The following is a 27,923-nucleotide window of genomic DNA, read 5'->3' on the forward strand; positions in this document are numbered from 1 at the left end:
TTTAAAATATTATACTACATGAGACTAAACATTTCTGAAAATTCTTGAAGAGAAGCAGGTTTTTATATAGAAGTATTTTAATCACATCTTAGATTGTTTCTCCTACCTCCAATAAATTATTTTAATTATATAAATATTTTAAGAAGCCAATTCTTGCCTTTTTTAACTGCTCAGACAGGAATATATCCAGTGGCACAAATTCAAATGAATTCAAAGAAGATTAAAAACAGTAAATATTTAAATTTGAATATATTTCATGTAAAATAGATATTACAATTCTGTTAACAACCAGTCTATAGCCAGGAACTTATAAATTAATTTTTGCCTATTATTCATTGCTCTTAAATTTGAATTTTCTATTAGAAGTGATTACTAATTTTAAGAACAGAGGTAAATTTTAAAATACACAATTTTGCGGTCAAATTCTTTTACTTACTGTTTCAAAACCTCGGTGCGGGTGATCAGGAAATCCACCTGGTCTACCGCCTTTAAATTCATCAAACAATAAAAATGGATCCAGATGTTTTAACTGGAAAAAAAAAAAATCCAGCAGATTAGATGTGCCTTTTAAGCCACGCTACTCGGGGCTACATTCAAGAAGAGATCTAGCAAACCTAATTAAAAATGATTTGGCTAATGAGCAACTTTTTGCAATGCTAGTTGCTTTCAGGAAAGAACTCCTCACACACACACACACACACACACACACACACACACACACACGGATTCACTAAGTTAAACAGCTGACATTTTATGAGAAGTGGACAAACAATTCATGATTGTCTAAGATCTAAATAGTTAAGCACAATTGAGATACAGTCTATATATAAACAGATTCATCACAGGGGAACAGACTAGAACATCAGTTACTGTGCTGTGATGATAAATGCTCTGGAGAAAGACAACACATAGGAGTGTAGGGTGGGATCAGGGAAGGTTCTACCAGGGAGGTGTCACTTGAGCTGGGTCTTGAAGTACATGTAGAAGTTAATCAAGATGTGGGAGAAGGAAGAATATTCTAAATGAAAGAGCAGAGAAGCAGCTTGGCAAACTTGAAAAACTGCGAGGAAACTACTCTACTGAAGCAAAAGATGCACATGGAATTATGATGAGAGATGGGCTGAGGATACAGGCTAAATCTTAAAGGAGTTTGGGTTTTATCCTGAAGGTGATGGGTTTTCATCAGGTTGACACGATCAGATCTAGAAAGACCACCCTAGCATACATGTGGAAGATGGTCTGGAAAAGGATGAGACGTGAGGCAAAGAATATTCAGAAGGTGATTTCAACAGTCCAGGCAAGGACAAAGGCCAGGACTAAGGCAATGGCAGTAGTGATGGAGAATGGGAAAAAGGAAGAGCATTAGATCCCTCCCAAATTTCTAGCTATGGGGCCTGGGAGGACGGTTGGGCCATCCAGAAGCACAAGAAACATAACAGAAGAAGCAGCCTTGAAGTAGCCATGGTGACTTCATTCTAGGTCATGTTGAGTTTGAGATATGTATATAAATATTTATATAAATAGAACTATGAATATTCAGTGTCCAGTATATTGTGCAAAAGCTAAATGGCAACTGAAGATAAATCTTGAGCCCAAATTAGACGTAGAAACAGATCTGGCTGTCATCAGCATATCTTTATGTTCATCTTGGTTATTCTTGGCCATTTGTTAGTCTACACAAATTTTAGAAAACTTAAAAACATATACAAACAAAAATGTTGGACTTTTGATTGGACTTGCCTTGAATCTGTGGATCAATTTGGGAAGAAATGACATTTATATAATATTGAGTTTTCCTACTCATAAACATGGTTATCTCCATTTATTCAGGTCTTTGAAAATGTCTTTCAATAGGATTTATAATTTTCTCCATACAGATTTTGCATATATTAAACATTTTTTTCTAACTAACATACTTCTATAGCATTGTAAATAGTATTTTCATTGAGGTATAATTGACATATAATATTATATTAGTTTCAGATGTAGAAGGTAATGATTTGATATTTGTAAATACTGCAAAATGATCACCACACTAAGTCTAATTACCATCTGTCACTATAAAAAGGTACCCTCTTGGCAACTTTCCAATATGCACTACCATAATCTGTTGAGTTTCTATGTACTAACAACAAACTATTAGAAAGAGAAATTAAAAAAACAATCCCATTTACAATTGCATCAAAAAGAATAAAATTCCTATGAATAAATTATCCAAGGAGGTGAAAGACCTGTACACTAAAAACTATAAGACATTGATGAAAGAAAGTGCAGATGACACAAATAAAAGGAAATACATTCTGTGCTCATGTCCTGGAAGAATTAATATTGTTAAAATGCCCATATTACCCAAAGCATTCAACACAATCCCTATTAAAATACCAATAACATTCTTCATAGAAATAGAACAAACAATCCTAAAGTGTGTACAGAACCACACAAGACCCTGAATAGAACCAAGCTGGAGGCATCACGCTCCCTGATTTCAAACTATATTACAAAGCTACAGGAATGTAAATAGCATTTTTAACTAACGTTTTTGAACAGTTTGCTGCTGGGGATTAAAAATGTGAATAGAGGGGCTTCCCTGGCGGTCAGTCGTTAAGACTCCGTGCTTTCACTGCAGGGGGCACGGGTTCAATCCCTGGTCGGGGAACTAAGACCCTGCATGCCGCACCGGTGCAGCCAAAAAATGTTAAAAAAAAAAAGAAACGTGAATAGAAAGGCGATTTTGAACACTGCTAAGCTCTTCTTAATTTTAATAATTCATCTGTAGCTTCTTTTGGGTTTTCTTTGCAGACATTCATATCACCAATATATTTATCAATAAGTGTTTGGCCAATAGTTCACAAAGTATTTTTTGCTTGCATTAGATTAAAGCTGAGGCAGGCTGCCGTTTCTCTGGGTTTTGCTGGGCCAGGCTGGCCTCTATATGTCTTCTCATTCTGGGTCCCAAGATGAAACAGTGGCCACTCTCTAGGACGTGCTGTTCTCATAGCCAAGGGCAGGAGCCAATGGTGCACAATCCCAGTTACATGTCCCATTGGTCAAAGCACGTGACGTGGTCAAGCCCAAAGGCAGACAGGAGGGCACTTAAACCCGCCCTGTGGGACTCATGGGTAACGCACCCAAAAGTCGGTGGGAGTGTATAATCTATTACAGGGAGGGAGTGAATATTTGGGAGTAATATTTCAACCAACAGCCATCGGCAAATAACTGTTCTCCCCCCTTCATTTTCAACCCTTATACTTTCTATTTCTTTTTCTGTCTTCTTGCAAGCTGGCCCCTCTACAAGGATGCTGAGTAGAATAGATGGTAATAGGCAACCTTGCCTAGTCCCTAATGTTACACAGATTGCTTTTTAAAGTTTCACTGGTAAGCAGGTTGTTTAATGTGGGTTTTCTGTAGATTCCTGTCATAAGGTTAAGGAATTTCCCTTTTATTTCTAGTTTACTGATCTTTTCTTTAGCATAAATGGATGCTGAATTCTAGTGAATGTGCTTTCTGCACTGATTGAGACATTATGTATTTTTTCTCCTTTAATCTCTTAGTGTTGGTAAGTTATATAAATAGATTTTCTAACATTAAACCAAATTTGCTTTCTTCAGACAATCCAAACTTGGTCATGACATAATACCTTTTTATACATTGCTGTATTTGGTTGGTTAATATTTTGCTTATGAGTCCTGCAAAAATGTTTCTAAATGAGATGTAATTATTCCTTCATTTGCGTCCTTGCCTGGTCTTGATAGCAAGGTAACGTGACTTCATAACGTGATTTGAGGACTCCCTGGAGCTTCATCTCCTGGAGAGTTTGTGTATTAGTGGAATTATCTGTACCTTAAACATTTGGTAAAATTTGTCTGTAAAATCTGGACCTGTTGCTTTGTAATAAACTTTCAAAATACTGATTCAATTACCCTACTGACTATGAAACTATTCAGATTTCCTGTTTTTTCTTTCTTTCTCATTGTTTTTAGACTCTAAGAATTGCTCTAACTTCCTGTCATCTCAGCTAATTAATTTTTAGGTTATTTATTTGTTTGTTTGCTTCTTTGTTTCAGGGTATCTACTCTGTCCTATTGCTAGAAATGAAGGTACCAAACCCTCTCTGTCTCTTGTCTCGACTCTCTTATTTTCACTTTCTGTGGAAAAAATATGCATACACACTTGCACACACATATGTATATACATACATATAACACATATAGCACATACACACACACGCACACAAATTCAACAAGTTACTACAAGTTTTTTAGCCTAATCAAGTCTCAATTTCTTCACTTTAAAGTATGGGCTGTAAGCCATATAAAGCTGGGCCACTTTGTAACCCATCTTAGCCCAGTGTTCCATCCAGTCCAATATTTAAAAGTAACTGGAAAACAATTCAAATATCTATTGAATTCTCTCAAAAATGCCAAAAGGGGCTTCGACTTAAAGATTTGTTTCACATCAGCCCTCCTCCTCTCCAATAAATGTCTGCAATATTTCCATCATCTCTCACTCTAACCCTTCAGATCTCCTCCAACCATCTGGAGACAGCTCTTCCCTTTTCTCCTTCTCCCCCTCATCTTCTGAATTTACTCTTCTCTCTCCCACCAGTAATTCTCTGCCCTTTCCAGTGAAAATCAGATCTCAGATCCTCTCGGTCTCATCCTGTCTCTCATAATTCCATTTCAGCTCAGTGAAAGCCCAGGAATGGAACTGGGGTTGGGAGGAGGAGAGGCTGAGAATTCTCATACCTTATTATACACTGCTTCTTCTCACAGGATCATACACAGCATGAAGGCCTGGAAACAATGAATGGAGGATACCTGGTCCAGTGCCTGAAGCAGGGCAGGTTCTACATAGTTGGGTGGTACCTGTCACATTGTACCAGTTCCATAAATCTTGCCAAACAAAGGGTCTCGAGCCTCAAGATGGCTTTTTACTTCTACATTATTGTGGTTCTATGGTATTAAAATGTGGGTGAAGATGAGATCAAGAGATGTGTATTGCTTCTTGGGATCAGTTTCCTAGGAGCAAATATGTCCTGCTGTTAACTAAATCATGAAAAGAAGAGGTTCCCTCTTTCCAGTACTACCCTCATCACCATCTGCCACTTAGAGACCAGTAGGTATTCATCGTTTGGCAAGTCCTATTTGTGATATCTGGGTCGCATATCCAATCCTTCTGTCACCAGTCCTTGACTTATGGACACACACAAAAAGAAAGGCAGCACAAGAAGCCTGCAGAAGCCAGGGGGCTGGATGCGGTGAAAGTCAGCGGGATGAACTGTTTATCCGGCTAAAGGATGGGGCACGTGTGTAAGAGACACTCTTCCTCCGATAAGCAAGAGTATCTGCATCAGACTATTGTCCTAAAGTGTTATCTGCAGGCTAGGTATTAGCCCTCATCAAAGTTCCTCACATTCTCTAAACATTCAGCATGTATCCAAGAACATCTTACAGAGACACCTCTTATCTGCAAGACAAGCTCTGAGATATATAAGAACTCTGATTTTTTTAAATGTCTTGACTTGGGCCCCAACTCATTAAACTGATGATCTTTCAAAGTTTTTGAACGATATGAGAATTTCCTTTCCTTCAAACAGTTCCAAATCCTTTAGCTGCCACTTTCGGTTGGCAGCTTCCAAGCTATTTCTTTTGATCTCTTGAGAAGGCCAGTTGAAACCTGTGGCCACCACCCCTCCGGCCTGTGGCGTTCCTTTAACAAAGCTCCAGCAGTCTGGCATTTTATTGAAATCAGAAAGCACTGGAAGTAACTGCCAGGAATATCAGTTCCTCGTGGACAGGGCCAACGTTATGCTTTTCTGTGATGCTCCACTGAATCTAGAATAATTCTGTGCACACAGAAGGTACTCCACCAACATCCCAAGTGGTACTTGTGCTAGGTCCCTAGCTTCCCTTGTAGGTAGGTGTGGTCATATGACCGAATCTGGCTAATGCGAGGAACGTAGAAGTTGCTGGGTGGGACTTTTAGGAAAATCTCTTATAAAAGGAGACAGACAGCTGGCGTATATTGTTTTGCCTTTCCCCTCTTCCTCCTTTCTGCACCCAAGGGCAAATGGTTGCTATTGCTCTGACAGCGTCTTGGACCATAACGTGATACAGTAAGAATGCAGTAAGAAGGATGAACTAAGATAGAATGAGCATGGGTCTCTGCTAAGTGTGGAGCTTCCAGGCCCACCCTGGACCACCTACTTTTGGATTTTCAAAAGAGGAACACAAATCCTTACATACATAAACCACTGGTTTGGAAGGATGCTTTCTGTTATACACAACTGAGCCTAATCGAACTGATATAAGGGCAATAATGCCTGTTTTTTAAATTATTTTTTCTTCTTTTAAATTATTGTCTCAGGAGAGGACCCCCCCGACCCTCCCAACACCTGACAAAAGGCCAGGCTACGTCAAGATAATATGGCAGCAGAAAAAGGCAGGGGCCCCTCAAAGGTAGACTCCAACACCTCAGACTACCCCCTGGGCCTAACTCAGCCTCTAGACTGGAGCCTGAGGGTAACGATGAGAAGGTAGAAGGAAACTGCCAACACGTAGTCCAGACTGAGGTCTAAATATGGCCTTGAGTGGACCTCCTCTACCTTGACTCAAGGCCTAGAGACACTGCTAATGGAGAGCGCCATCTACAGGTCCTGCATCAACTAGGACCAAGGTGGTTTGATATTAAGAAACTCTTATAATTTTAACTGTGATAATGGGATTATAGTTATATTTTTAAAGTAAAAACTGAAATATTTCTGAATGAAATGAAATGATTCACTTCAAAATACTTCGATGGAAGAAATGGATGGGGACCAAGATTGGAAACAAGATTGCCCATGAGTTGATCACTGTGGATGCTGGATACCTGGAGAGTCATTATACTATTTTCTACGTTAGAAATTCTTCCTAATAAAAAACATATACAGGCATACCTTGTTTTATTGCACTTAGAGGTATCGCGCTTTGCAGGTATTGTGTTTTTTACAAATTGAAGGTTTTTGGCAGCCCTGCGTCAAGTGTCTATCGGTGCCATTTTTCCAACAGCGTTTGCTCACTTTGTGTCTCTGTGTCACATTTTGGTAATTCTCACAATATTTCACACTTTTCCACTGTTATTCTATTCGTTATGGTGATCTGTGATCAGTGATTTTTGACATTACCACTACAACTCGCTGAAGGCTCAGATAACAGTTCGCATTTTTTAGCAATAAAGTATTTTTTTAATTAAGGTGTGTACGTTGTTTCTTTGGACACAATGCTATTGCACACTTAGTAGACTATACTGTAGTTTAAACATAAGTAATTTCTATATGCACTGAGAAACCAAGATAATCATGTGACCTGCTTTACTGCAATATTCGCTTTATTGCAGTGGCCTGGAACTGAACCCGCAACATCTCTGAGGTGTCACTGCATGACAGTGGTCCAAGGAAAATCACATCAGCAAGGACTGTCTGGTGGAAGGGGAAGTGGGGCATAGAGGCAAATGCAGGTGACTGGTGGGTTTCCCTCCTGCTGGAAGCACAGAGGAACCACCCACCAACATCATGCTATGCAATCATTTCAATTCCAGCTTGGCTGTCCCGGCCCATACACAATTTTAATGGAAGGTGCCAGCCAGCCCAACTCCATCTCGTTTACCATTCATCACCGAAAGAGCACTGTGAATTCCTCCACCTCCACATTTACAGTCACAGGGAACGTGTCACCTAGGGCCACTAACATCAAACACTGTTGTAAATTCTACACTAAAATAGCTCTGGGCTCCAGGTTTTTTATGAGATTTTATTTTCTACTGATAGAGCCTTGGTGCAAAAAGTTTGAAAAGTAACCACCTTGAAGTGAGAGTGATGCTTTCCTTCTCTGCTGATGGGAGGGTTGGGGTCCATCTTTCTGGCAAGCTGGCAGTGTGTGGAGTGCTAACAAATAGGGTAACAATCTAAATGGTCAAATGCAGGGCCAGCATCATCAAAAAGTCTACAAATAATAAACGCTGGAGAGGGTGTGAAGAAAAGGGAACCCTCCTACACTGTTGGTAGGAATGTAAGTTGGTGCAGCCACTGTGGAAAACAGTATGGAGGTTCCTCAAAAAACTAAAAACAGAGTTGCCATATGATCCTGCAATCCCACTCCTGGGCATATACCCGGACAAAACTATAATTCGAAAAGATACATGCACCCCTGTGTTCACAGCAGCACTATTCCCAATAGCCAGGACATGGAAACAGCCTAAATGTCCCTCAACAGATGAATGGATAAAGATGTGGTACATACATACAATGGAATATTACTCAGCCATAAAAAAGAATGAAATAATGCCATTTGCAGCAACATGGATGGACCTAGAGATGATCATACTAAGTGAAGTAAATCAGACAAAGAAAGACAAATATCATATGATACCACTTACACGTGGAATCTAAAATATGACACAAATGAACCTGTCTATGAAATAGAAACAGAATCACAGACATATTTAACAGACTGGTGGTTGCCAAGGGGGAGGAGGTCGGGGTTAGCAGATGTAAGCTTTTATATATACGAAATGGATAAACAACAAGGTCCTGCAACATAGCACAGGGAACTATATTCAATATCCTATGATAAACCATAATGGAAAAGAATATAAAAAAAGAATATATATATATATGTATGTATAACTGAATCACTTTGCTGTACAGCAGTAATTAACACATTGTAAATCAACTATACTTCAATAAAAATTTTTTTAAAAATTAAAAAATAAAAAATGTACGGCCAGGAGTAAGAGAATAATGATATGCTCATACACTGGAATATGTCATAACTATTTAAATGGTGTTTATGAAGAATTTATAATAACATGGGAAGTGCTTTTGCTACCCTCTTAAATGAAAAACTAAGGACACAAAATTGTTTATTCTGTACAACTAAAATATTTAACTATACACAGACAAAATGAAACACCCTTTGTCTTAACAGTGATTAAACCAGAGTGATAGCATTAGGAATGATTCCTATCCATTTATTTTTCTTTAGGGTAGAGGCACACCTGGGGCATGGTGGATCCTTTGCATTAGTAAAATGGAGAGGTCTTTAAAGCATAGGTTTTCAGCCAGGGACTCTTAACTGGGAACCATGGATAGAATTCGGGTAAACTTGGCTGGGGAAAAAAAACAAACACACACACACACATTTTTACTTTCACTAACCTCTAACTGGAAATTTTTTTCTTCTGAATTTTTTTTGTAGTAAAACAAACATAACGTGAAATTTACCATCTTAACCATTTGTAAGTATACAGTTTAGTGGCATTAAGTACATTCACACTGGTGCCCAACAAGTCACCACTACCCAGCTCCAAAGTAAAATGTAACATTGCCTTTAATTATGGATGTAGTCAAAGAACCGCAGTAATTTACCAGGATCTGTGACTTTGCCACCAATAGAAATCAAAGCTCTTTTCATATCACATCACAGCTGTCGCAGGTATACCGAACTATTGTTCATGCCCCTCACAGCTTTGAAATTAGGTAGTTATGAGAAGTGCCACCAGATCTCCTTGTCAAATGTCACTAGAGTTGTTATTTAGGTTACTAGATTACAAATTTGTTTTGTAATATTTTGCTAACCATATTTCAATACAAAGGTTTTCCGTTGTATATAATCCCATAGCTAAGCCCCACCCCACACAGCCCCCAGGGCCTTTTCCAGCCCTGTGAGTCCTGGGCATTGGCCCCGCCCACCACCCAAACCTCACCCTTGCTTAGGCCCCACTCTCCACAGCTAAGGCCTTCCCCCCACGCTCCCTTTTTTTTTTTTCTTTTCCCTCCTCCTCTTTTTTACTATTGTGGTACTGACGTACCTTCCGGTTGCTGATTCATCTATATTTTTATTTTTACATTCTTTCTAACATATGTGTTAGCTTCCTAGTCTAATTTTATTTTTTAATTTGTCATTGTTCTTTTTCTGCTGCCCCACACAGCTTGTGGGATCTTGATTCGCAAGCCCGGCGTCGGGCAGAAGCTCCTGCAGTGGGAGCTCCGAGTCCGAACCACTGGACTAACAGAGAACCTCAGACCCCAGGGAATATTCATCGGAGTGAGGCCTCACAGAGTTCCTCATCTCAGCACCAGACCCAGCTCTACCTAATAGCCTACAAACTCCAGTGTGGAAAGCATCAGGCCAAACAACTAGTAAAACAGGAACACAATGCCACTCATAAAAAAAAAAAAAAAATGAGATAGCAAAAAAATATGTCACAGATGAAGGAGCAAGGTAAAAACCTGCAAGACCAAATAAATGAAGAAGAAATAGGCAATCTACCTGAAAAAGAATTCACAGTAATGATAGTAAAGATGATCCAGAATCTCGGAAATAGAATGGAAGCAAAGACTGAGAAAATAAAAGAAATGTTTAACAAAGGTCTAGAAGAATTAAAGAACAAACAAACAGAGATGAACAACACAATAACCGAAATGAAAAACACACTAGAAGGAATCAATAACAGAATAACTGAGGCAGAAGAACGAATAAGTGAGCTGAAAGACAAAATGGTGGAAATAACTGCTGAGGAGCAGAATAAAGAAAAAAGAATGAAAAGAATTGAAGACAATCTCAGAGACCTCTGGGACAACATTAAACGCACCAACATTCGAATTATAGGGGTCCCAGAAGAAGAAGAGAAACAGAAAGGGACTGAGAAAATATTTGAAGAGATTATAGTTGAAAACTTCCCTAACATGGGGAAGGAAATAGTCAATCAAGTCCAGAAAGTGCAGAGAATCCCATACAGAATAAATTCAAGGAGAAACACGCCAAGACACCTATTAATCAAACTATCAAAAATTAAATACAAAGAAAAAATATTAAAAGCAGCAAGGGAAGAGCAACAAATAACATACAAGGGAATCCCCATAAGGTTAACAGCTAATCTTTCAGCAGAAACTCTGCAAGCCAGAAGAGAGTGGCAAGACATATTTAAAGTGATGAAAAACCTACAACCAAGAATACTCCACCCAGCAAGGATCTTTCAGAGTCGATGGAGAAGTCAAAAGCTTTTCAGACAAACAAAAGCTAAGAGAATTCAGCACCACCAAACCAGCTTTACAACAAATGCTAAAGAAACTTCTCTAAGCTGGAAACACAAGAGAAGAAAAAGACCCACAAAAACAAACCAAAAACAATTAAGAAAATGGTAACAGGAACATACATATCGATAATAACCTTGAATGTAAATGGTTTAAATGCCCCAACCAAAAGACACAGACTGGCTGAATGGATACAAAAACAAGACCCATATATACGCTGTCTACAAGAGACCCACTTCAGACCTAGGGACACATACAGACTGAAAGTGAAGGGATGGAAAAAGATATTCCACACAAATGGAAATCAAAAGAAAGCTGGGGTAGCAATACTCATATCAGATAAAATAGACTTTAAAATAAAGACTGTTACAAGAGACAAAGAAGGACACTACATAATGATCAAGGGATCAATCCAAGAAGAAGATATAACAATTATAAATGTTTATGCACCCAACATAGGAGCACCTCAATACATAAGGCAAATGCTAACAACCATGAAAGGAGAAATTGACAGTAACAAAATAATAGTAGGGGACTTTAACACCCCACTTACGCCAATGGACAGATCATCCAAACAGAAAATAAATAAGGAAACACAAGCTTTAAATGACACAAAAGACCAGACAGATCTAATTGAAAATTATACAACATTCCACCAAAAGTGGCAGAATACACTTTATTCTCAAGTGCACATGGAACATTCTCCAGGAGAGATCACATCTTGGGTCACAAAGCAAGCCTCGGAAAATTTAAGAAAATTGAAATCGTATCAAGCATCTTTTCTGACCACAACGCTATGAGATCGGAAATCAATTACAGGAAAAAAACTGTAAAAAACACAAATACAAGGAGGCTAAACAATACGTTACTAAATAACCAAGAGATCACTGAAGAAATCAAAGGGGAAATCAAAAAATACCTAGAGACAAATGACAATGAAAACACGACAATCCAAAACCTATGGGATGCAGCAAAAGCAGTTCTAAGAAGGAAGTTTATAGCAATACAAGCCCACCTCAAGAAACAAGAAAAATCTTAAATAAACAATCTAACGTTACACCTAAAGGAACTAGAGAAGAAGAATAAACAAAACCCAAAGTTAGTACAAGGAAAGAAATCATAAAGATCAGAGCAGAAATAAATAAAATGGAAACAAAGAAAACAATAGCAAAGATCAATAAACCTAAAAGTTGGTTCTTTGAGAAGATACACAAAATTGATAAACCATTAGCCAGACTCATCATGAAGAAGAGGGAGAGGACTCAAATGAATAAAATTAGAAATTAAAAAGGAGAAGTTACAACAGACATGGCAGAAATACAGAGCATCCTAAGAGACTACTACAAGCAACTCTATGCCAATAAAATGGACAACCTGGAAGAAATGGACAAATTCGTAGAAAGCTATAACCTTCCAAGACTGAACCAGGAAGAAATAGAAAATATGAACAGACCAATCACAAGAAAGAAATCGAAACTGTGATTAAAAATCTTCCAACAAACAAAAGTCCAGGACCAGATGGCTTCACAGGTAAATTCTCTCAAACATTTAGAGAAAAGCTAACACCCATCCTTCTCAAACTCTTCCAAAAAATTGCAGAGGAAGGAACACTCCCCAACTCATTCTATGAGGCCACCATCACCCTGATACCAACCAGACAAAGATACCACAAAAAAAGAAAATTACAGACCAATTTCACTCATGAATATAGATGCAAAAATCCTCAACAAAATACTAGCAAACAGAATCCAACAACACATTAAAAGGATCATACACTATGATCAAGTGGGATTTATCCCAGGGATGCAAGGATTCTTCAATGTACGCAAATCAATCAATGTGATACACCATATTAACAAATTGAAGAATAAAAACCGTATCATCATCTCAATAGATGCAGAAAAAGCTTTTGACAAAATTCAACACCCATTTATGATAAAAACTCTCCAGAAAGTGGGCATAGAGGGAACCTACCTCAACATAATAAAGGCCATATACGACAAACCCACAGCAAACATCATTCTCAATGGTGAAAAACTGAAAACATTTCCTCTAAGATCAGGAACAAGACAAGGATGTCCACTCTCACCACTATTATTCAACACAATTTTGGAAGTCCTAGCCACAGCAATCAGAGAAGAAAAATAAATAAAAGGGATGCAATTTGGAAAAGAAGAAGTAAAACTGTCACTGTTTGCAGATGATATACTATACATAGAGAATCCTAAAGATGCCACCAGAAAACTACTAGAGCTAATCAATGTATTTGGTAAAGTTGCAGGATACAAAATTAAAGCACAGAAACCTCTTGCATTCCTATACACTAATGATGAAAAACCTGAAAGAGAAATTAAGGAAACACTCCCATTTACCACTGCAACAAAAAGAATAAAATACCTAGGAATAAACCTCCCTAGGGAGACAAAAGACCTGTATTCAGAAAACTATAAGACACTGATGAACGAAATTAAAGATGATATAAACAGATGGAGAGATAGACCATGTTCCTGGACTGGAAGAATCAATATTGTATGTTGACTATAATAAAATGACTACACTACCCAAAGCAATCTACAGATTCAATGCAATCCCTATCAAATTACCAATGGCATTTTTTAGAGAACTAGAACAAAAAATCTTAAAATTTGTATGGAGACACAAAAGACCCCAAATAGCCAAAGCAGTCTTGAGGGGAACAAACAGAGCTGGAGGAATCAGACTCCCTGACTTCAGACTATACTACAGAGCTACAGTAATCAAGACAATATGGTACTGGCACAACAACAGAAATATAGATCAACGGAACAAGATAGAAAGCCCAGAGATAAACCCACGCACCTATGGTCAACTAATCTATGATGAAGGAGGCAAGGATACACAATGGAGAAAAGACAGTCTCTTCAATAAGTGGTGCTGGGAAAACTGGACAGCTACATGTAAAAGAATGAAATTAGAACACTCCCTAACACCATACACAAAAATAAACTCAAAATGGATTAGAGACCTAAATGTAAGACTGGACACTATAAAACTCTTAGAGGAAAACATAGGAAGAACACTCTTTCACATAAATCACAGCAAGATCCTTTTTGATCCACCTCCTAGAGTAACAGAAATAAAAACAAACAAATGGGACGTAATTAAACTTAAAAGCTTTTGCACAGCAAAGGAAAACATAAGACAAAAAGACAACCCTCAGAATGGGAGAGAATATTTGCAAATGAAACAACAAAGGATTAATCTCCAAAATATACAAACAGCTCATGGAGCTAGCTCAGTATCAAAAAAACAAACAATCCAGTTAAAAAATGGGTGTAAGACCTAAATAGACATTTCACTAAGGAAGACTTAGAGATGGCCAAGAGGCACATGAAAAGATGCTTGCTCATCATCGCTAATTTTTAGAGAAATGCAAATCAAAACTACAATGAGGTATCACCTCACGCAGGTCAGAATGGCCATTATCAAAAAAGCTAGAAACAATAAATGCTGGAAAAGGTGTGGAGAAAAGGGAACCCTCCTACACTGTTGGTGGGAATGTAAATTGATACAACCACTATGGAAAACAGTATGGAGGTTCCTTAGAAAACTAAAAATAGAACTACCATACGACCCAGCAATCCCACTACTGGGCATATACCCTGAGAAAACCATAATTCAAAAAGAGTCATGTACCACAATGTTCATTGCAGCTCCATTTACAATAGCCAGGACATGGAACCAACCTAAATGTCCATCGACAGATGAATGGATAAAGAAGATGTGGCACACATATACAGTGGAATATTACTCAACCATTAAAAGAAATGAAACTGAGTTATTTGTAGTGAGGTGGATGGACCTAGAGTCTGTCATACAGAGTGAAGTAAATCAGCAAAACAAATACCATATGCTAACACATATATATGGAATCTAAAAAATGAAAAAAATGGTACTGATGAACCTAGTTGCAGGGCAGGAATAAAGAGGTAGACATAGAGAATGGACTTGATGACATGGGGTGGGAAGGCGAAGCTGGGGTGAAGTGAGAGTAGCATCGACGTATATACACTACCGAATATAAAATAGTTGGCTGGTGGGAAGCAGCAGCATAGCACAGGGAGATCGGCTCGGTGCTTTGCGATGACCTAGAGGGGTGGGATAGGGAGGATGGGAGGGAGGCTCAAGAGGGAGGGGATATGTGTATGCATATGGCTGATTCGCTTTGTTGTGCAACAGAAACTAACACAGTGTTGTGAAGCAATTATACTCCAATAAAGATGTATTTTAAAATAAATAAATAAAAGTAAAAAACATTTTTCTGAGAAGGAATGGATAAAACATTATTCTGAGAATGAACTGATGGTTTTCAGCAGACCTCCAAAGGGGTTCACAAGACCAGAAAAATTGAGAACTCCTCAACAGATGTGTTTCTGACAGATGGAGTAATTAAAGTATTAGCTACCCTCAACACACAATAATGGGTTTACTGACGGGTATTCCAATTCCCCTGTTGGCGATGTGGCCTAGTATAAAATGACACCACGCCCATCTGCATCTTCCCAACATCCACTGTGCATTTAGCCCTTAGAATAATCCTGTTTGCGTGTGTCCCTTCGAAAAACAATGTTTGACAGACCTCAAGAGATGTTCTCAGATGAATAGGAACTTAATGGTGGGAAGAGTATGAGAATATCAGAGCAGAATTTAAGAAGAGGAACAGGGCTTCCCTGGTGGCGCAGTGGTTGAGAATCTGCCTGCCAATGCAGGGGACACGGGTTCGAGCCCTGGTCTGGGAAGATCCCACATGCCGCGGAGCAACCAAGCCCGTGAGCCACAATTACTGAGCCTGCGCATCTGGAGCCTGTGCTCCGCAACAAGAGAGGCCACGATAGTGAAGAGGCCCGCGCCCCGCGATGAAGAGTGGCCCCCGCTCGCCACAACTAGAGAAAGCCCTCGCACAGAAACAAAGACCCAACACAGCCATAAATAAATAAATAAATAAATTTAAAAAAAAAAAAAAAAAGAGGAACAAACCAGCCTCACTTTTCAAAAAGAATCCATTTCCCTAATATACTCCTTCCTTTATTCAAAAATATTTTTTGGAAGATGAGTTCAGCATCACTAATTAGGGAAATGCAAATCAAAACCACACTGAGATGTCACTTCACATGTATTAGGAAGGCTATTATCAAAAAGACAAGAAATGACAGTGTTGGTGAGTGTGTGGAGAAAAGGGAACCCTCGTGCACTGTTGGTGGGAATGTAAATTGGTGCAGCCACTATAGAAAACAGTATGGAAGTTCCTCAAAATATTAAAAGTATAACTACCATACGATCCAGCAATTCCACTTCTGGGTATTTATCCAAAGAAAACGAAAACACTAACTTGACAAGCTGTATGCACCCCCATGTTCATTGCAGCATCATTTACAATAATCAAGACATAGAAACAACCTAGGTGTCCACCGACAGATGAATGGATAAAGAAAATGTGGTATAAATATACAACGGAATATTATTCAAGTACAAAAAAGAATGAAATCTTGCTGTTTGCAACAACATGGATGGACCTTGAGGGCATTCTGCTGAATGAAATAAGTCAGAGAGGGAAACACAAATACTGTATGATCTCACTCATATGTGGAAACTAAAAACAAACAAGCTCACAGATACAGAGAACAGATTGGTGGTTGCCAGACGTGGGGGTGGGGTGAGCAAAATGGATGAAGGGGGTCAAAAGGTACAAACTTTAACTTACAAAATAAATGAGTCATGAGGATGGAATGTACAGCATGGTGACTATAGTTAACACTGTACTGCATATTTGAAAGTTGCTAAGAGAATAGATCTTAAAAGTTCTCATCACAAGAAAAATAATTATGTATGATGACAGAAGTTAACTAGACTTGTGATCACTTTGCAATATATACAAATACTGAATCATTGTGTTGTACACCTGAAACTAAGTTATATGTCAATTATACCTCAATAGAAAGAAATCTGTTTTTGGAATCTGGTGCTGGGCTCTGTATTCCTCGGACTATAACCGCCATTTGATGACCTTTCTACGCGTATAAGATTTTCTTTTCCGCAAGTCCCATGCCTCCCATAATTTTCAAATAAAACTGCTCTCTAATGTGGAAAGATGTCTGCCTCACCTACAATCACCTTCTCTGAGGGAAGCCCCCACTTACCTCCCACCAAGAGGTCCATAAAGTTGGGTCTCAGGGGTCTCTCTAAGAATTCAGATCCCTGGCAATGGCTGACTGGTCCAGGGTAGAGACCTGACCCAAGCCAAGCCAGTCGGATTCTCTCTCCTGGGAATTTGGGATGGGGTCCCAGTGTCTCTCCTTGGTGCTTTGACCTGTGGGCATGTAAACCCGGGGGTATCAGGTGGGTGTGTCTGGTGATGTGCACACAGAGGCTAACAGATAAACCCAGGATGGGACGTGGGTCTGCAGAGAGGGGCACAGATGTTTCAGCTCAGGACCACTGGATCTATATTACAGAAACTCCCTTGAGACTGGGGCTGCTCTGGGGAGGACCCCAACTGCTAAGTTTAGAGTTGGTTCCTAAGGCACCCCACAGGGCAGCTCGCGATTGTCTCACGCCCTCTCTTCCCAAGTGTATCCTCAGGGTCCCACCAGTCCTTTCTGCAAAAAAGCAGGAAACAGCCACCCAACCAGCCAGCGTACCTCAGGTCTGCCGATGCTTCTGCGGACCCGCGCTCCAACCCCTTCCGACTGCTCCCGGCTGAGCAGTGAGAGGGTAACCTTTTTGGACCACGCCATATCCATGGCTAAAAAGAGAGTGTTCTGAGGCTGAGCTGTAGAGGACGGAGGGCAAGAGGAGGAACAACAAAACACAGAAATCATCAAGGAGGGACCAATCAAGTACTATAATAAAATATAGGATAGGAAATTCACACCTGCCCCAAGTATTAACAGCTACAATTTTTAAATTGCTTACTCTGCACAAGACCTGGGCTAGGTGCTTTAAATCAACCATAATGATGGTGAACGCGTGGGAGTACTAACTAGGTTCCCAGCACCCTACTAATGATTTACAATGTTTATCGGGTGTAGTCCTACGACCACCTTTGACAAGGGTTAGTAATAACAGCTCCGTTGGGCATTCACTAAGGACCTCTAATGCGCACTTTATCTGCTTTACATGATTGAAATCCCTCGACCTCCCCGCTACCCCGCGCTGCCCCATGACGGAGGTGCTACCATGAGCTGAGAGAGATCTGTGTGGCGACACGGAGAAAAACCAAGAGGTCTGGGACTCTCACCTGAACATGCCGAAGACCTTGACACTGAAAGGGATCTTTGAGGGTCATCAAATTCAAAGACCCATCTATCCCTGAAGCTCAGGGTCAACTTAAGTAGCAAGAAATCTTGGAGCTTTCACGTGAAGTAGAGCACAGGAAACTCATGGAGGAGGTGCCCTTGACAGTGCTTTCCGTATTTCGGCACCCAACCACAGCCCCAATCCAAAAGTGTTTCCTCTTTGTGGGTCGAAAGCCTACTCAACGGCATATCACGAAACAAGTATAATCAATCCCCTTTCCACTTCAAATGCTTGCATACAATACCCGCAACTCCTAACGCTCTTCTTCAAACGTATAATCCTTTCCTTCAAAGATTCCCACTCAAACCAAGAGAGATGCTTCAGCGAGAAGCATACTCTGGGAGCCACACAGCCTGGGTCTGCAGCCCAAGTTCACCAACGTACCAGCTGTTTAGCAATTGACCTGAGGCCAATTGCTAAACCTCTCTGTTCCTCAGTTCTTCCACCTGCGAAATAGGAGTAATAAGACTGCCTACCGCAAAGGAGTGTAGTCAGCGCCCTAAGAACGTGAGCTGCCGCTCCTCTGAGCGCTGTGCGCGGCAAAGCCCTCCAGGCAGTCAAGCAAGGCTCACTCTACATGTGCCCTCCCCGAGGCAGGCAATCAATAAATATTTATTGGGTGCTGGGCCGTGGGGTACCTGAAATGAGCTCAATCCTCCACGCTGTACAGAACTGTCATCACCTACCTACAAGCATCTTGAAAGTATTGATATTTTACGCCCCGCCCCCCCCTCCCATTTGGACTATTTCTGGGTCTTTCCAGACTTCTACAATTAAATTCTATGCACGTGAACCACTGATGAGGTACTTACCAGATGGCAGTGGTCTGCAGAAAGAAAAGTTGTCTGCCACTTGCACCCCACTGCAGAGGACTATTTAAGCATCTCTGGCCATCTGCCTAGGAGATTCCCCTGGGAGTCTGAGGCAGGCCAGAGAGGGCGGGGTCCTGCTAACTGATCGCCGGCACCCGCCCGGCCCTGCGGGCGCCCTGTAGTCCCGCCCGGTGAGGGCGGCTGCTGCAGCCCTTGCGGCGGGGGAGGCGTGGGGAAGGTGGGCTCGAAGGGCGCCGCGCAGCTGCCTCACCGTGACTCAGCACTTCGCTGCCGGCGGCCGCAGGGAGGCGAAAGGCGGGAGTGTGTGGGTCTCTGGGGCCCTGGGCGGGGGCGATACTCCTTGATTGACAGTCCGCCGCCGCGCGGATCCTCTCGCTCCGCCCCCCGCCGCTCCCCCGCCCCCGCCTGCCCTCGATGCCCACCCCCCCCCCCGCCCCCTAGAGCTGCGCGCTGGGCCCTGGGAGCGGGAGTTGGACCTGGCAGGTGTTCTGTTCAGGGCGAAGGTCCCAACTGGACCTTCTAGGACACCTGTCTCTACCTGGAGTCCGCTGATCACGCAATCCGAGGAGCTCGGCGGCATGGGTTTGAATCCTGCCTCCATCACTTCTAGCTGTGTGACCTTGGGCAGGTGGCTCAGCCTCTCTGTGCCTCCGGTTCCTCCATTGTAAAATGGGCATGGTGATAATACAATACAACCTGATGGGGCTGTGATGAGAATGAAATGAGCTGGGCAGGTGCTAAGTATTACACAACTGTTGGCTACATAAATAAGTTGCTTGCTGCTCTCTCCTTGCAAAGGGGTGAGGGAATTGGAGAGTGTTCCCAGGGGAGTGCGGAGTTGCAGAAGCCTCCGCGGGTTTCTGTTCTGTAAACACCAGAAAGCTCACTGCCTGGTTTTGAAGAAGAAAAGAAAGTGCTGAATAGTAAATGTTTTCGATTTTGCACGTGTTCTCTGTGGCTACCAAGCCAGTTGGCCTTTGTAGCAACAGAACAGTCAGAGACAACAGGTAAATAAATGGGTGTGGCTGTGTTTCAATAAAACTTTAATTATGGCTACTGACATTTGAATTTCATGTAATTTTCACTTGTCATGAAGTGTTATTCTCCTTTTGGTTTTTTAGTTTAAGTACTTACAAGTGTAAAAACCACTGTTAGCTCGCAGGCTGTAAAAAAACGAGGTAGTGGGCCAGACTTGGCTGCAGGCCTAGTTTGCAGACCCCTGCTTTAAGACAACAGTCCGTAGAGGAAGAAGGACTTTCCCCCTGATGCCTTATATGTCAGTGGGGCTCAAGTCCCCCCTTCCCACTTTACTTCGATGAGTCAAAGCTAAATGAGAGGTCCCCCCTGGTGGCGCAGTGGTTAAGAATCCGCCTGCCAATGCAGGGGACACGGGTTCGAGCCCTGGTCCAGGAAAACCCCACATGCCGCGGAGCAACTAAGTCCGTGCGCCACAACTGCTGAGCCTGCGCTCTAGAGCCGGCGAGCCACAACTACTGGCCCATGCACCTAGAGCCTGAGCTCCGCAACAAGAGAAGCCACCGCAGTGAGAAGCCTGCGCACCGCAACGAAGAGTAGCCCCCGCTTGCCGCAAATAGAGAAAGCCCGCGCACAGCAACAAAGACCCAATGCGGCCAAAAATAAATAAATTAATTAAATAAATTGTTTTTAAAAAGCTAATGAGATAATACACGTGAACATTAAAAGTGCCATGAAATAATATTGTTGCTCATCATCATTCTACTTACGACTGCAGCTGTCTCCAAAGAAAACAGAAGCGTGGGCTCTCTGTCTGGCACTTGGCAGAACTTGGTAAATACTTCTGCCTTCCCTACCAAAAAGTTCAATGTTTAGCCAATTGCCTGAGACTGAAACTCAAGCTATCACTATTCCACCTTGAAATCTTGTGGATTCTGCTCCTATTATCTCTTAAGTAGCAATATATCCAGTGCTTCCCATTTTGACTGCCACCATCCATCTTCTCTGATAGCCAAGCCATTCTCCACGTCACAGGGAAATGGAATAACCGCCTAAAACCTTCATTGCCCTCAAGAGAAGGAGCTGTGATGTCTTTAACCCAGCCTCGCCCTCAGCATGCTGACACTTGCTCGAGGATGGACACACACACAGCAGCCCCTCTTTCCATTATGCTCAACTTCTTTAGGCTCTCGAATGTGCATTCACTCTGTCAGCTTGCTGTGCCTCTGCCTGGAACTTTCTTTCTCCTTGATCTGGCCTACTGCCATTCATCTTTCAGCTCTCAGTTTCCACATCACTCCCTCTAGGAAGCGTTGCCTGTCTGTTCCCTCAAGTCTGGGTGAGAAGTTTGACTTGGCAGTCATCACGACTACACACTGTTGACCAGAGTCATCGTTTCTCTTCCTTTGGAAGATTCTATTTTCCTAAGATGGCTCCAACAGTATCTCCCATATACACTTGTCTTCTTCTTCAATGTGACCTTGACACTCCCCCCATCACAAGTGGAGTTTACTTCTCTTCCTCTTAAGTCTAGGCAGGGCCTTTGGCTGCTCTGACTGATGGAATACAGTGGAAGGGGCAGTGTGCCACTTCTGGGCGTGGCTCTGAAATGGCCTGCCAGCTTCTGCTTCCTGCCTTTGGGAAGCCAGCTGCCAGGTAGGAAGAGTGAGGACTCTGAGACCAGCTTTCTGGGAGAAGCCCACGCCATGTGGAGGAGAGGTCCTGCAGGAAGAAACGCCATGTGAGGAAGGAGACAGAGGCCAAGGACACTGTGGCACCAGACACACAGACAAACAAGCCATCTGGGAAGTGGCTCCTCCAGGCCCAGCTGCCCCAGCTGACGCCACGTGGCTAAGACATGAACACCCAACTGTGTGCTTCCCAACTTCCAGACCCACATACTTTTGAGCAGATAAACATGGTTATTTCAAGCCACTCAGTTTCCAGGTCATTTGTTTCATGATAATAGATAACTGGAAAATATGCTTTTATGCAAGAAAACAGATGAGATGGATTTTCAAAGCTCTTTGGCCTAAAAAAAAAAAACTCTTACAAATATTTACTCTTTTACTTTGAGAACATAAACAAAATTGATAAACCATTAGCCAGACTCATCAAGAAAAAAAGGGAGAAGACTCAAATCAATAGAATTAGAAATGAAAAAGGAGAAGTTAACAACTGACACTGCAGAAATACAAAGGATCATGAGAGATTACCACAAGCAACTATATGACAATAAAATGGACAACTTGGAAGAAATGGACAAATTCTTAGAAAACCACAACCTTCCGAGACCGAACCAGGAAGAAATAGAAAATATAAACAGACCAATCACAAGCACTGAAATTGAAACTGTGATTAAAAATCTTCCAACAAACAAAAGCCCAGGACCAGATGGCTTCACAGGCGAATTCTATCAAACATTTAGAGAAGAGCTAACACCTATCCTTCTCAAACTCTTCCAAAATATTGCAGAGGGAGGAACACTCCCCAACTCATTCTACGAGGCCACCATCACCCTGATACCAAAACCAGACAAAGATGTCACAAAGAAAGAAAACTACAGGCCAATATCACTGATGAACATAGATGCAAAAATCCTCAACAAAATACTAGCAAACAGAATCCAACAGCACATTGAAAGGATCATACACCATGATCAAGTGGGATTTATCCCAGGGATGCAAGGATTCTTCAGTATACGTAAATCAATCAATGTGGTAAACCATATTAACAAATCGAAGAATAAAAACCATATGATCATCTCAATAGATGCAGAGAAAGCTTTTGACAAAATTCAACACCCATTTATGATAAAAACGCTCCAGAAAGTGGGCATAGAGGGAACCTACCTCAACATAATAAAGGCCATATACGACAAACCCACAGCAAACATCATTCTCAACGGTGAAAAACTGAAAGCATTTCCTCTAAGATCAGGAACAAGACAAGGATGTCCACTCTCACCACTATTATTCAACATAGTTTTGGAAGTTTTAGCCACAGCAATCAGAGAAGAAAAAGAAATAAAAGGAATCTAAATCAGAAAACAAGAAGTAAAGCTGTCACTGTTTGCAGATGACATGATACTATACATAGAGAATCCTAAAGATGCTATCAGAAAAGTACTAGAGCTAATCAATGAATTTGGTAAAGTAGCAGGATACAAAATTAATGCACAGAAATCTCTTGCATTCCTATATACTAATGATGAAAAATCTGAAAGAGAAATTAAGGAAACACTCCCATTTACCACTGCAACAAAAAGAATAAAATACCTAGGAATAAACCTACCTAAGGAGACAAAACACCTGTATGCAGAAAACTATAAGACACTGATGAAAGAAATTAAAGATGATACAAGCGGAGAGATATACCATGTTCTTGGATTGGAAGAATCAACATTGTGAAAATGACTATACTACCCAAAGCAATCTACAGATTCAGTGCAATCCCTATCAAACTACCAAAGGCATTTTTCACAGAACTAGAACAAAAAATTTCACAATTTGTATGGAAACACAGAAGACCCTGAATAGCCAAAGCAATCTTGAGAAAGAAAAACGTAGCTGGAGGAGTCAGGTTCCTTGACTTCAGACTATACTACAAAGCTACAGTAATCAAGACAGTATGGTACTGGCACAAAAACAGAAATATAGATCAATGGTACAGGATAGAAAGCCCAGAGATAAACCCATGCACATATGGGCACCTAATTTATGACAAAGGAGGCAAGAACATACAATGGAGAAAAGACAGCCTCTTCAATAAGTGGTGCTGGGAAAACTGGACAGCTATATGTAAAAGAATGAAATTAGAACACTACCTAACACCATACACAAAAATAAACTCAAAGTGGATTAAAGACCCAAATGTAAGGCCAGACACTATCAAACTCTTAGAGGAAAACATAGGCAGAACACTCCATGACATAAATCACAGCAAGATCCTTTTTGACCCACCTCCTAGAGAAATGGAAATAAAAACAAAAATAAACAAATGGGACCTAATGAAACTTAAAAGCTTTTGCACAGCAAAGGAAACCATAAACAAGACGAAAAGACAACCCTCAGAATGGGAGAAAATATTTGCAAATGAAGCAACTGACAAAGGATTAACCTCCAAAATTTACAAGCAGCTCATGCAGCTCAATTTCAAAAAAACAAACAACCCAATCCAAAAATGGGCAGAAGACCTCAACAGACATTTCTCCAAAGAAGATATACAGATTGCCAACAAACACGTGAAAGGATGCTCAACATCACTAATCATTAGAGAAATGCAAATCAAAACTACAATGAGGTATCATCTCACACCAGTCAGAATGGCCATCATCAAAAAATCTACAAACAATAAATGCTGGAGAGGGTGTGGAGAAAAGGGAACCCTCTTGCACTGTTGGTGGGAATGTAAATTGATACAGCCACTATGGAGAACAGTATGGAGGCTCCTTAAAATACTAAAAATAGAACTACCATACGACCCAGCAATCCCACTACTGGGCATATACCCTGAGAAAACCATAATTCAAAAAGGGTCATGCACCACAGTGTTAACTGCAGCACTATTTACAATAGCCAGGATATGGAAGCAACCTAAGTGTCCATCGACAGATGAATGGATAAAGAAGATGTGGCACATATATACAATGGAATATTACTCAGCCATAAAAAGAAACGAAATTGAGTTATATGTAGTGAGGTGCATGGACCTAGAGTCTGTCATACAGAGTGAAGTAAGTCAGAAAGAGAAAAACAAATATCTTATGCTAACACAAATATTTGGAATCTAAAGAAAAAAAAAAGTTTGAAGAACCTAGGGGCAGGACAGGAATAAAGACTCAGACATAGAGAATGGGCTTGAGGACACGGGGAGGGGGAAGGGTAAGCTGGGACGAAGTGAGAGAGTGGCATGGACATATACACACTACCAAATGTAAAATAGATAAGCTAGTGGGAAGCAGCCGCATAGCACAGGGAGATCAGCTCGGTGCTTTGTGACCACCTAGAGGGGTGGGATAGGGAGGGTGGGAGGGAGCGAGACACAAGAGGGAAGAGATATGTGGATATATGTATATGTAGAGCTGATCCACTCTGTTATAAAGCAGAGACTAACACGACATTGTAAAGCAATTATACTCCAATAAAGATGTTAAAAAAAATTTTTACCCTTTCAGAAAGCGGATCTGTTCATTTAAATGTTAGTACCAAGGCAAGCAGCCATCCAGTAAGATAAAAATTTATTAAACTAGACTTGAGAGATGAAATGTTGCATCCCACTGGCCAGAGCAGTAACCTCTGAAGCACAGGTGTCCTGAAAGTTTCCTCTGTTACATGTAGCATTTAGAAGGACAGCTTCCTAATACAAGAAAACAGGAGAGAATGGCATCGCTGTGCATTTTTACCCACTTCTATATTGGACTTGCCATACTCTTGAGGATGCTTTCAGTTTATCACCTTTTCAGAGCCTTCCCTGGGACTCAGAATCCCCTCCACCTCTGAAACTGAAACAGGCAGAAGAGCTTCCCTTCCTTCTTGACTTTGGGAAGCCAGTCATGGGGAGAAGCTAAGTCCAAGGGCGTGCATTGTCAGGGTAAGGCAGGGAAGTCTGTTTGTGGGCTGCTGCAGAAAAAAAGGGAAAAAAAGAGCAGACCTGAAAAGCTAGAAGACTTAAAATGAGGAAAAACAAAGGTGGGGGGCAAATTTTTACAAAGGGAATATGCAGCATGTAATGTTTCACTGTAACAAGGCTGGCTTTTGAGATGAGAAATGTGACTTCATACATGGAGATTTGAGCGCTTTTCACACTGTCATTTGCCATCCAGTTGGAGATGCTAAATAGGCAGCTGGATATATGAGCGTGTAGATACGCCATCAATCGCTCAGTGATTCCCAGTAACACCGTTATCCTTGAAGACACTCATGTTATCAACATATTTTATGTGACCTGTTTTCCTTTCTCATTCCAAAATTTTATTTTCTTCTCCTGGATGACTGACTGACTTTCTTCTCAAAAATATACTTTATAGAAATATATGGACATCTTATACATTTCATCATTTGCAATTTTTTTTCTCCTTCAAGCAGTCAACTCAAAAAATCTTTCTTGCAGATTGATCAGGTTTCGGTAATTTGCCTCCCAGGGCATGGTAACTGCTGTTCATTAAATGACAAATATCTTTAGAATATTCCATATTAGGGATTCAGACTCTCTGGACCCAGGAAATGTCTCCAAGTAAGGGACTGATTATTTTGTAAACATTCATTTATGAAGGGCATTAATGTGCTTGTGGTCGAGGACATCCAAAAATATCCAGAAAAGATGTGTATACGTGACTCCTGTTTCCACCCTCGTGAGAGCAATCTGCATGGATGTGGTCTGGTCCATCGGCCAGGGTTCTGACCCAGAGGCTACATGTGATCAACCAGTGCATGAAACACGTAATTGTCTTTCCCATGGGTTTTTGGCAGCGTGCCAGAAAAGAATAGCTTATGACCCTCTCTTTTGAGCCACAGAACTTTCCTAGAATTCATCACATGCAAAACATGCTCAGCCCTGAAAGGCCGATTCATCTCTGAACCAGGGAAATGGAGAAATGTAGGTGAATGATACTTACCTCAGTTATCCTGATAACCTTTCTCAGTTTTCAGCTTGTGCAAGACTGTGTCTTCTGGCCAAATGAAGGCTGCTTTCAAGATCACAGGGTTGGAGTTAAATTAAAAGGCTAAAAGACAAATATCGTATATTAACGCATATATGTGGAATCTAGAAAAATGTCACAGATGAACCTATTTGCAGGGTAGGAATAGAAAGGCAGACGTAGAGAACAGACGTATGGACACAGGGTGGGAAGGGGAGGGTGGGATGAATTGGGAAATTAGGTTTGACATAAATACATTACCATGTGTAAAATAGCTAGCTAGTGGGAACCTGCTGTATAGCACAGGGCGCTCAGCTCGGTGCTCTGTGATGGCCTAGATGGGTGGGATGGGGTGTGGGGTGGGAGGGAGGTCCAAGAGGGAGGGGACGTGTGTATGCGTATGGCTGATTCACTTCGCTGTGTGGCAGAAACTAACAAAACATTGTAAAGCAATTATACTCCAATAAAAAGAAAATAACTAAAAATAAAAGGCTAATTTGAATTATCCTCCAGTTGATGTCATGTACTCTGAGGTGTTCACGTATGAAGTCCACTGATGTCTGTGACTTACTTTGAATGCAGCAAATAATAACAGTAATAGTAGTAATACCAATAAGGGGGACTGATGGATGGATAGAGGGTGGATAAACAGATAGATGACAAAGCAGATATAATAAAATGTAATTGTAGAATCTAGTGCTGTTTGGGTGTTCACCATACTTTTTAAAAACTTTTCTGTATTTTGAAATTATTCATAATAAAGTTTTGGGAAAAAATCATTTGAATCGAAGTGGGAATCGTAGCTGGAAGGGCTCCATCAAGATCTCCCCTTTGCCTACTTCCTTTGCTTCCAACTGGCACCTTGTACACAATACAGTTCAGTGAAGATCTACTGAATTGAGTTGTTGAGCTAAATTCCAAGCTACTAGGTCACTTCCACAGCTGGCAGGATTCTTCTAGAGCGTGAGTTGGCAAATTTTTTCTATGTAGGCCAGACAGTAAATATTTGAGACTTTGTGGGCATATGGCCTCTGTCGCAACGACTCAACTCTGCTGCTGGAGAAGG

General features: G+C 41.0%; 1 protein-coding gene across 4 annotated transcripts in view; it reads right to left on the reverse strand.

Annotated features, from left to right (window-relative positions):
• PIR (pirin) overlaps nucleotides 1-19,537 on the reverse strand; it is a 103,064-nt gene extending 83,527 nt beyond the window's left edge. For all 4 annotated transcript variants that reach the window (XM_059910564.1, XM_059910565.1, XM_059910566.1 and 1 more), the window contains exons 1-3: nucleotides 19,222-19,537; nucleotides 17,752-17,882; nucleotides 437-529 (exon numbers count right to left, since the gene is read on the reverse strand). In XM_059910564.1, coding sequence (XP_059766547.1) covers nucleotides 437-529; nucleotides 17,752-17,853 — 195 coding nt within the window. In that variant the 5' untranslated portion in view covers nucleotides 17,854-17,882; nucleotides 19,222-19,537. The remainder of the gene's footprint in view (nucleotides 1-436; nucleotides 530-17,751; nucleotides 17,883-19,221) is intronic.
• Between the last annotated feature and the right edge of the window lie 8,386 nt (nucleotides 19,538-27,923).

The sequence above is a fragment of the Balaenoptera ricei genome, chromosome X (genome assembly GCF_028023285.1).
Source record: "Balaenoptera ricei isolate mBalRic1 chromosome X, mBalRic1.hap2, whole genome shotgun sequence".
Taxonomy (NCBI): Eukaryota; Metazoa; Chordata; class Mammalia; order Artiodactyla; family Balaenopteridae; genus Balaenoptera; species Balaenoptera ricei.